We start from the raw sequence: 10,869 nt of genomic DNA, 5'->3' as shown, positions 1-10,869 counted from the left end.
CGCTAAAATAGGGTGCGGAGCTGCAGAGATAAGGAAATAAATACACAAAACATACCAGACTGCTTTCTCATCCAATGGGATGTTTTTACTAATTTATTTATTTTTTTCTCCATCAACAGAAAGAATCCTTCAATTTGTAATTAAGCAATTCTAAATTTGGTGCATTATCCTATATAATAGATGGACCGGCTCCAAGACAGAATGTAGTAGTCTGATCAAATGCAATTGGACAGAAAACAATTGGTTTATACTGAGGGACTTAGAGAAACTACTCCTTGTATTAAGAATAAAAGACATTGTAAACTGTCTTTTATATTCCAAAATAAGACCTTGAAAACCAGCTTAAATTTCAACTCTCATTATTTTATTACTGTTTTGGCTACATTCTCTACAATTTCAGCAGCATTTTGAAGAGACAGTTAATGTATCCTTATGTACAACAAAAACAAAATGGCTTGCAACATCAGAAACAAGAGCCACATTTTAACTGTACAATATTAAATGAAAAACCTGTGGTAATACAGCCTCCCTTTCTGCGACATGGACAAAGTTACATACAAGTATTCAGCATTATGAATATGACAAGAGGAATCTTGTATGGAAGAGAGATACTGCATTTGGAAAAAGGAAAAAAAAAACCTTACCATACAAGGCAATTAGAAAATGTTTCACATTTTAAAATATCTGTACAAGCCACAAGAGACATCTCTTTAGAGGAACATCTTCCCACCTTGTAGACAGTACTTCCAGAAACCGAGAATAACCATAAACAACTTCTACATCTAGTATCCACGTGCTTCAGTTCAGGAAACTGACTTGAACTGTACTGTATAGTTCCAACACAGATCGGTTTGACATGCCTTGATTGTTAATGAATTATCTACTTCCAGTCTCTCTAGGACTTTCAGCTGACTTGCACCTTAAGGAGGTTGTTTTGATTTTTTTTTGTTTTTGTTTTTTGCAAAAGCAAAAGCAACATCATTTAGCAGCAATTAAAAGCGCCTTCAATGAGACTTAAAAAAAATACAATATCCAATTAGAAAAAGCCATACTTTTAAACATTTGTACAGAAATAAGTTGCTGAATTTTTTTTTTAAACTGAAAATATGACATCTGTACAATACATTTACAATAAAATTAGAAGGGAATTTGTCATTATCCTGCATAGAAACATTAAACATGACCAATTTGCTTTTGGTTACATACACGGCCTTGTAAATCCTCCACAAAAAGCCTGGATAGCAGATAATCGGTTGACAATTCTGCTAAGTATCAAAATGCCACTTAAATAGTTGAGCTAGTTTCAAACTAGATTTTGCTCCCTCACTGGAACTGTTATTTTTATCCCTTTGAAAATACAGTCATTCAATCAACAAACATATTTTTAAAAACTTCGCACCAGCCCTACCCCCACCCAACCCCGATATTAAATCCCTTCTATCCACTGAAATTAAGAAACAAAGCTGTGTCACTCAACTTGACTTTGGTTTTTGAAATGTTGACTTCTTGGGAAGAAAGATTCTTTTATTTAGCTTTTTTCTTTATCTTGTCCAGGCACTGAGTTGTTGTTCTGTGCTCCATTTTCTTCTTTATTGAAATAATGAAAACTACCCCTCTTTATAAGAACTCTCCAGTATCAACCAAAAGGTTTTTTTTTTAAAGTAAAAAGAATATTTACAGTATTCCCTCCCTAGAAGTCCAAACACACATTTTCTTCAGTCTTAATAACACAGTACATCTGGTTGGGAGGCAGCGGGCAATGCTGTCCTTCCAAGTTTTCAAAGTGAACATCTAAAGTAAAGGTACCCTTCTCAGGTCATGATCCAGTCTCCTCAGAGAAACGACTTTTCTTTGAAGGGCCACAGTATAAAGACACCATTGTTAAATTTGTCCTGCTGTGTAAACAACGCTAACAGGATGCTTTCAAATGAAAGTCCACTGCAGCTAAATATCATGAAGGTGTCAAGCGAACCATCTTGGTGAAGAAGCTTCAGTAAGGAATAATGCTTGATATAGGTGGTGTGGGAGAGGCTGCCAGTCCAGTCATATGCAAGTTTCCTGAAGAGTTTGATCTTCTCATGTGTGGAAGTAGGTAAGCATCATTAGCCAGCTGATGGACATCAAACCGATCCTCCTTACGGTATGCCAAGCAACGCCTGATAAAGGCCTAGAAGGGGGGGGGAGGGAAACAGACAGCATGGTGTGGAATTAAATGCAGTTTGCTGATGGAATGTCAACCAACAGAATGTATTCCTCCTTTTTCTTCTGTCTCCCAAATGTGTCCTAGAGGCTTAGAGACCTCAAGTTGAAGAATATGTAGGTTTCTAATAGAAATCCATTCATGTAAATGTTGTAGCATAATATCAAATTTGAAATCTCTGATTCAAATTTGAAATCTCCGATTCAAATTTCAGTTTACATTGAATTTAGCAAATGTTTTCAACAAGCCATGCTTGGCTAGATTTGTTCAGCACCTCCTAACAAATTCAAGACTTGTGTTTCATTTATAGTCAACTATAATATGTTAAGTAATCAGAGATGCTAATTATAAATAACATTTTCCCACTAAAGTATTATTATGAAAATACAAGCCGGCCATAAATGAATTGCTCAACAATGTTGTATTAGGTATTTTTAATAGCAACATTATAATAGTGGGAGTAACATTGTTCTAAAATCTACTGAGTTCTAATTATAAATCATTGTAAAGGGATGGGAAATCAAAATCAGTTACTGATGTACATAATATTACATTGCCAATTAATTTTTAAAAACTTTTAATTCTGTGCCATTTCTCCCCGTTTTTTCCTTTTAAATGTTTTAATCTTGTTATTGGAAATATGTAGATAATGCTCAACAAGGCAGAAATTACTTACTTCTCCCAATCATCATTTACATAATAATCTTCAATAAAAATATAGAAAGCAAATTCAGAATAGCAATAAAGACTGTAAGAAAAATGTGTATATTATGTGTATATTAGTGTGCATGTAAGTTGGAAATTTAACCAAAATGGGCTCCCGAGCTCTGTTTTCAGCTGTGATGGCCTCCTGAAACCCTCTGCCAGCAAAAATGGAGCTTGCGGCCCTCGCGAGCTCCATTTTTGGCTGGATGGCATTCTGCAACCCTCTGCCAGTGAAAACAGAGCTCGCAAGGGCCACGTGAGCTCTGTTTTCACTGGCAGAGGTACTGCATGCCAGTCCTTCGCTGTTTCCAGGGTGGCCCCGCGGGCCAGATCTAAGCACCCTGCAGGCCAGATCCGGCCCCTGGGCCTTGAATTTGATACCCCTGCTGTAGTCGCTCATGAGTTTAGTGGCTTAGGAGCTGAGAAATCAACACTGTGTTCAAAACTACTGTGTACTCTTTATGGACATATAACCAGCAAAACAGGGTGGCTCAGTGGCTAAGATGAGCTTGTTGATCGAAAGGTCGGCAGTTCGAATCCCTAGCACCACGTAGCGGGGTGAGCTCCTGTTACTTGTCCCAGCTTCTGCCAACCTAGCAGTTTGAAAGCACGTAAAAAATGCAAGTAGAAAAATAGGGGCCACCTTTGGTGGGAAGGTAACAAACAGCGTTCTATGCGCCTTTGGTGTTTAGTCATGCCGGTCACATGACCACAGAGACATTTTTTGGACAGCACTGGCTCTTCAGCTTTGAAACAGAGATGAGCACCGCCCCCCCCCCCCCTAGAGTCAGGAACAACTAGCACGTATGTGCAAGGGGAACCTTTACCTTTAACCAGCAAAAGTCTCACTTTCTTAAACTCTCTGGGTACAATTCATTTGACCTAGGACAAGTCATTCTCTCTCAGCCCAATTCACCTCACTGGGTTGTTGTTGTGGGGAAAATGGGAGGAAGGTGTGTTGGATATGTTCACCACCTTGAGTTACTTGTAAAAATAATAAAGGGGGAATATAAAGCAATAATAAGCAAAGTTAAGTGGGATCTTGGGAATGGCAGGAAAGAACAATAAGTCACCTTTTTGTAATTTAAAAACACCTTAAAGTATTTTGACTTAAAAGCAAAAAGCTTAGCAAAACTGTCAATAGTTTGGATGCTTTTGAAATAGTAGCGGAAGAAGGATTTACAAGGATTAAAAAAGGATATGAAAGAAGAAACCTTTAAGAAGACTGAAAATTCTGTAGGACAACTGGCTGAAAATGTAAAAAAATTAATGACAAAGTAGAAGTTCTGGAAAGTAAGACAGAAGTTATAACTAGAGAGGTGGACAAAGATTTAGACAACTTGGCACAACTGGAACTGAGAAAAAACTATTTTTGTTTAAGCTTTAGAGCAGATCTGCCCACAGACCATGGTCTTTTGGTTGTTTCTATGAGACCCACGGTAATTCAAGAAGATCATGGGGAAGATATCAAGAGGGAAAATTTTTACATTTCTGACTTTTTAGATTGGGATGGAGATGACACAGAAAGAGAGATTGATAAGGTTTACAGGATCAATATATGATTTGCAAAATTAAGTAATGTTCCAAGGAATGTGTATGTTGTCATGAAGATGACTAGTGATCATGTTTTGCAGTAATATTATAATACTCGATTGAAGATTGAGAATGAGAACACAGATGTATTTAAGGAAATTCCAATTAGAATACTATGTAAAAAAAAGAATTTGGGGGGGGGGTGTTTCTGGTGTGATTTATAGTGACCCAATCTTCAAAGGAGTAGATATGGCATTGTGGCAGAAATCGACACCCAGAAGGCCAACACTGATCAATGAAATATCTCTGAATAAAGGAGAGATTGTGAGATAACCCACTTGTTATCTCACAGCTGCTCCTCATAGGTAAACAGTGGGAGGAACAATTTTTGCATTTTGCTTGCTAGCTGAGCAGCTGGGAGGCAAGAGATACAAGTTATAGAAAAAAAGAGAATCATGATGTAATCTTAGATAGGTTTGATTAGAATTGCAGTACAGCTGCCAAGAGGAAGATTGGAAGCCATTTATCTATATTTTCTTCTCATGCTTTCTGTTTCTATCTCCTTTTTTTCATAGTTCATTTTTCCATCTTCACATTTACTATACTTTACTATATTTTGCTTTCTTTGAATGTATTTATTACCAATGTAAAATCTTTCAAGTTTTTGTTTTTCAAAAAGTCCCTGTATTCCATCAGCAGACTGTTTTATTACATGCAAATCTGCTGTAGTGATTAAGAACTCATTTTCTTGGATCAAAAACCCTACAGTAGTGTCAAAATTGTGGAAACCTTTTGGGAAAAGTGTACTTTGAGGTTTGATGGCTAATAACACCCCCTTTTTTTGGAGTAGTACCCATAAAATTATATATCAATGGAAAGATAATTTAATCAAGAATTGTAATGCAACTAAGTTTGTTCAATTATCTGTGATCTATGAAAAATTATAGCCAAATGATCAGAAAAAGGAAGCACAACTTGCTTAGGTTGATATCGGGTAGCTTTCCTTCATCTGATTGTAGCCAATGAGCATAAGTGTTTAGCGAGCCAATCAGGTAGCCTGGTCAGCTTCAGCACATTAGTTTGCTGGTTTTGAGCATGCGCATGCGCTTTTTATCCCCTGCTTGGGGATAAAAAACAGCTCCTAAAGTACAGCTGAGAGGGAGCAGCAACGAGAAAAGCAGGCAAAGTACAGAGATCGCTTCACTCGCTAGCCCCTCGTTAGGGCTGAAAAAAAGCTTCTAAAACACAACTGAAAGTCAGAGGTAGTCGCTTCACTCACTAGCGCCTCATTAGGGCTGGAAAAAAAAGCTTCAAAAAAGCTACATTCAGAGTATATGACACACTCAAATTTTCAGTCGCTTTTTGGGGGGCGGGGGGGGGGGGAAAGAAGGTATGTCTTATACTCTGAAAAATACAGTAATGGTGCAAACAGTTGACTGGTTGTCCAGAAAACAATGTAAAATAGTATTATTAAGTGAACAAGGCTACAGTTATAAAGAAATTAGAAGAAAAATTTTTGGAAACTTAACCAAAGGTGGCATTTCTAAGTTTTTGAAGAGGTATAAGGAGACTCAGTCACTACAAAACCACTTTGGTAAAGGCAGGAAAAAGTGCACAACAGCAAGTGATGATGGAAGAATTAAGAGACTGTGCCTATGTGACAGAAGAAAATCATCTGGGTGTATACAAGATGAAATGGTGCAATGCAATGTGAAGTTGGGTGCAAGGACCGTTCGGCGCAGCTGCAGGAATTTGGCCTAAAATCTAGAATTCCACGAAAAAAACCACTTTTATCTCTCAAACAAAGGTTGAAAAGCATTACATTCTTGATTAAATTATCTTTCCATTGATATATAATTTTATGGTACTACTCCAAAAAAAAGTGGTGTTATTAGCCATCAAACCTCAAAAATACACTTCCCAAAAAGTTTCCACAATTTTGGCCACTACTTTATTTCTTCTAAAACTGAATGATTTGATTCATTAAGAGGTTCTGTATCATGCTCCCTTTTATATGTACTAATACTATCTTCAGAATTCCTCAGCTCAAAAATCTATCCAATGAGTACAACTATTCAGCGATTTGCACACCTGTAATATACATATAACACTTTGCTTGTTGAGATGGGATAATGTAAGTGTGTGGTAAACACAACTCCAGATATCAGCCTGTCTTTACTTTAGATTATCATCATTCTGGACTATTCAATTTCCAAATTTAGCATTCACAATATTTTATGTGTTCTTAGATGTGGAAGGTTGTTGGTAACAGAGTATTACCAATTTTGTCAGGAGCAAAGAAACTATAGAGGGAAAGAATGGAAGTATGGATTAGGGTAGATAATAAGCTACAGTGAAAAGGATGACATAGTTGGAAAGAAGCAGCACTATACAATATACAAATATTTAATCCAAGCCTAGAAGCACCAGGCAAGCCCAGTCTTGCTAAGCTCACAGAACTTGTTTAACTTGGATGGGACTACAAACAAAAATAGTGTACCTGAAGACATTCTTCTGTGAAAAGTAGAGAAAAAATGCAATATTCTCACTTCATGTGAAGAAGATAAAGAGGCCATTAACATGGAAAATTAAGCTAAGTATGGAGGAATTCTATGAATAAGTTTTCACTTGCCTCCACACAAGGACTAATAGTTAAACAAACCGAAACAAACTATTGCTGTTTAGTCAGAAATTATGGCTAAACCAACCAGAATGCCATGGCTGATTTTTTTCCTCAACAAACACCATTAAAACATGCCATTTTATTAGTTAGTTTGGAAGAAATAATGTATTTTTCGGAGTATAAGACGCAGCTTAGTTTTTGGGAAGGAAAATAGGGGGATGGGGGGAATCTGCCTACCAGGTATTCATCTGGATAGGGTCCTTAGTCTGGTCAGCTTCAGCACATTAGTTTGCTGGTTTTTATCCCCTGCTTGGGGATAAAAAACAGCTTCTAAAGCACAACTGATCTTTGGAGAGAGAAGCAATGAGAAAATCAGCAAACCACGGAGATCGCTTCACTCGCTAGTGCATTAGGACTGAAAAAAAGCTTCACAGCTGAGAGTCGGGCTGAAAAAAAGCTTCACAGCTGAGAGTCTGAGGGAGCAGGCAAAGCTTCACTGAAAAAAAGCTTAGCATTGGGATTGCTTCACTCGCTAGCGCCTCGCTAGGGCTGAAAAAAGCTTCAAAAAAGCTACATTCGGAGTATAAGACGCATCCAAATTTTCAGCCTCTTTTAGGAGGAAAAAAAGTGTGTCTTATACTCTGAAAAATACGGTAGATAAAACTTGCCCAGAACTATTTACATAAACACCCCAATCAGGTAAAACAAAGATTTAGGTTGGATAATCCCTTCTTTATGTTTCAGGAGATTTGTAATTTCTTTTAAATCAGAGATGTTTGAAATAATCTATGATTAAATTTTAAATTTAAATTTTAAATTAAATTAAATTAAAGTTTATAATGCACTGCTTGAAGCTGGCTTGTCGGAAAAGGAGTAGTGTTCATTTTAAACCATGTTTGATTTAGCATTACATGATGCATAGTTGACAATAGCAAATATAATTTTAAAACAGATGACAGTGATACTGTACTTTAGGATTTAGGACAATGTAACTGTACTTTAGGATTTTCTTCTAGAATTGAAAATTACAGAACAAAATAAATTGGCTTATCTAGTTAAGACTTCTGCAATTATTGATGTTCAAAGTATATTTAATGTCACTCATCTTTAGTTACACTTATTTTCTATTCAACAAGATCAATGTTTCAGAATTCTAGAGAATCATTTTCAGTATCTGATAATTTTCTCCAGCATCTGATAATAGATTTACATAAATTGGGGAATGTCTATGGAGATTCTCAGTCATCCAGGTCATGGTTGTCCTAAAGGTGCTTTTTCAAGAGCCAACTCGACTTTCTGTTTTTTATTTCAAGACATTTCACTTCTCATCCAAGAAGCTTCTTCAACTCTGACCTTCAGGTAGGGAATGGAAGGATTTATACTCCTTGCAGACAGCTGCCCATTTGCATTCTTTTAGAGAGTGGTTAAGGCCATCTGGAGGTTTATCTGTGTCATCAGGATCACCTGAGTAGTGCAAATGGGTGTCGAATTTTGCACTACTCAGGTGACCTTAATGAAACAGAAAAACCTCCAGGTGGCCTCAACGACTCTATAAAACAGGGGTGTCAAACTGGCGGCCCATGGACCGGATGCATCACACACAGGCCACGTCCACCCCAGCTCCGTGAAGGGGAAAAAAGTTACAGTATGTCACATGATGGGAACGTGATGTTTCAAGTTTGATACCCATGCTTTAAAAGAATGTAAATGACTGGCTGTCTGCAAGGAGTATAAATCCTTCCATTCCCCACCATCCAGTCTGAAGAAGCTTCTTGTATGAGAAGTGAAATGTCTTCAAAGAAAAACAAAGTCCAGTTGCTTCTTGAAAAAGCAATTTTGGAACATAAATTGGGGAAACACAGAAACTGTTTGAAAACTATGAATTTGCTTTTAAATGCATGAATTCCCATGTGAAATTAAAAAACAATTGTTATAAAAATTTAAATGCATTTTGTTTGTAATTAGCTTTAAATGTTTTGTCTGACTGAACCTCTTGTGTCAGAATATATCACTCTACCAGAATTGATGGTTGAACTTTTTACCTTGGCTTCATTGCTCACAACAGGCTTTACTGGGAATTGAACTTCAGTGGCTTTTAATATTGTGTTTTCTTGAAGTATATCTTGTTGTGATTGGTTATGGCCAAATGGCTGGAAAGAGGTAAAAAAAAATTCAGTTCATTATACTAAATATCCACATGCATATATTTGTTTTTAAAAAGAAACCTTATTTTTTAAAAATTATGCCATTTTAAAATATTTTAAAGTATTTTAGAACCACGAGAAATGAAAACAGGTGTAAGTTTAAAAGAGAGCCTAATTGGTGTAATGGTTCAAGCATTAGACTAGAAACTGGGATATTTTGAGTTCTAGTTCCACCTTGAGCACAAAGCCAGCTGGGCTGGCCTTAGGCCAACCACCTTTCTCAGCTCTAGGAAGAGGCAATAAGAAATTACTTCAAAAAATCTTGCCAGGGATTTGACCAGGCAGTCTCTGAGAGTTGGACACAATTGAACAGAAGAAAAAAAAATAAGCGTACTTGCCTGTACATATTTGATTAATTGAACTATGCTAGTCAAACTTTTATGTATGGAAAATTGCAGTTACTGTGCATGCTTACCTTTCGGCCATATAGACACTGGAAAAAGATTACTCCAACTGACCACACATCCACCTTGTTAGAAATTTTTGGTGGTTCTTTTCCTACAACAAAGCATTCTGGAGGCAAATACCTGAACGAAAACAAAAAAGGAAAAAAACTATTCAGGGTAAACAGGCATATGCCGTCCACCAGAACACTGATTTTTTTAAAAAAAAACCTAGTCAAAATGGTTAAGCACAAACATAAAACTAGCATGTAATGTTGTTAATGCAATTCATAATAACACCAAGTTATTTATTTATTATGTTTATATTAGAAGTTTATTAAAAGCTTTCAAGACCTGATATTGTTCACCTAAGCTTTTATTTCAATTATTATTATTAGTAGAAATAATATTATTTCAATCAGAATATAGAAAAACAAACAAAACATAGTCATTAGTATATAAACATGCTAAATCATTGACTCATAAGCTTGTCATACTAGTAAGAAACAAACTGTCTTAAAATTAAAACATTCAAAATCTGCATTTTAGGATCAGTTATATCTTTCTTCTCTGACTTGTGAACGACACTATTACATAAAATTGTGCTACGTTTATACATATTTCAATATCCAAGCAAGTAAAATGAAGCAAGTCACCCAAAGAAGTTATGAAATGTGGCAATTAGAATATGGAACTAATACTATACTATTTTACTAACTCTGCTGCTCCAGATCCACAAGGGTAGACTCTCTTAATTAAATGGAAATTTCCTGTTTTCTATGCAGCATTGCAGAGAGTCAGGCATTTCATCTTACTAATGAGCGTGCTCTTCTATGTGTAGGAGTTGTTAAGAGATAAACATACTAAGTTGGTTTATGTCAGCAATTTATTTCTTCGAAAGCAACTCCGAAGCAAAGAGGCCTATTTGGTGCTTTGAATCACTGACTCAAGACAAGAGTAATCCCGTTTAAAAGCAGTATGAATGAGCTTAATGAAGGAAAGCCAGTATTAAAGAATCAAATTCATATGGCTAGACTTTACTTTAACAAACATAAGCAAACAGTCCAAATCCTTAGCTCTATTTTCAATAGTCTGGACTTAAGACAGCATCTGGGGTCTTAAAAATAGTTCTTACAATTTAGATTATAACAGGGAGGTTAGAATATAAATCACACTGGGCTCCATAGAGAACTAAGCAAGGTTGCAGGAATGTACTGTATG

At 36.3% G+C, this 10,869-nt stretch overlaps 1 protein-coding gene across 5 annotated transcripts in view; it reads right to left on the bottom strand.

The window, feature by feature from the left end:
- Window positions 1-342: 342 nt before the first annotated feature.
- The window catches only part of TLK1 (tousled like kinase 1), a 91,713-nt gene continuing 81,186 nt past the window's right edge, over window positions 343-10,869 (bottom strand). For all 5 annotated transcript variants that reach the window (XM_070936624.1, XM_070936789.1, XM_070936868.1 and 2 more), the window contains 3 exons: window positions 9,681-9,792; window positions 9,104-9,211; window positions 343-2,167 (listed from right to left, as the gene is read on the bottom strand). In XM_070936624.1, the coding sequence (XP_070792725.1) occupies window positions 1,991-2,167; window positions 9,104-9,211; window positions 9,681-9,792 (397 nt within the window). In that variant the 3' untranslated portion in view covers window positions 343-1,990. The remainder of the gene's footprint in view (window positions 2,168-9,103; window positions 9,212-9,680; window positions 9,793-10,869) is intronic.

Source organism: Pituophis catenifer, unplaced genomic scaffold (assembly GCF_029215685.1).
Source record: "Pituophis catenifer annectens isolate HBS135680 unplaced genomic scaffold, rPitCat1.0.hap2 SCAF_1, whole genome shotgun sequence".
In the NCBI taxonomy this organism is placed as follows: domain Eukaryota; kingdom Metazoa; phylum Chordata; class Lepidosauria; order Squamata; family Colubridae; genus Pituophis; species Pituophis catenifer.
The sequence above is the reverse complement of the archived record's forward strand: the minus strand, read 5'-3'. Positions and strand labels throughout refer to the sequence as shown.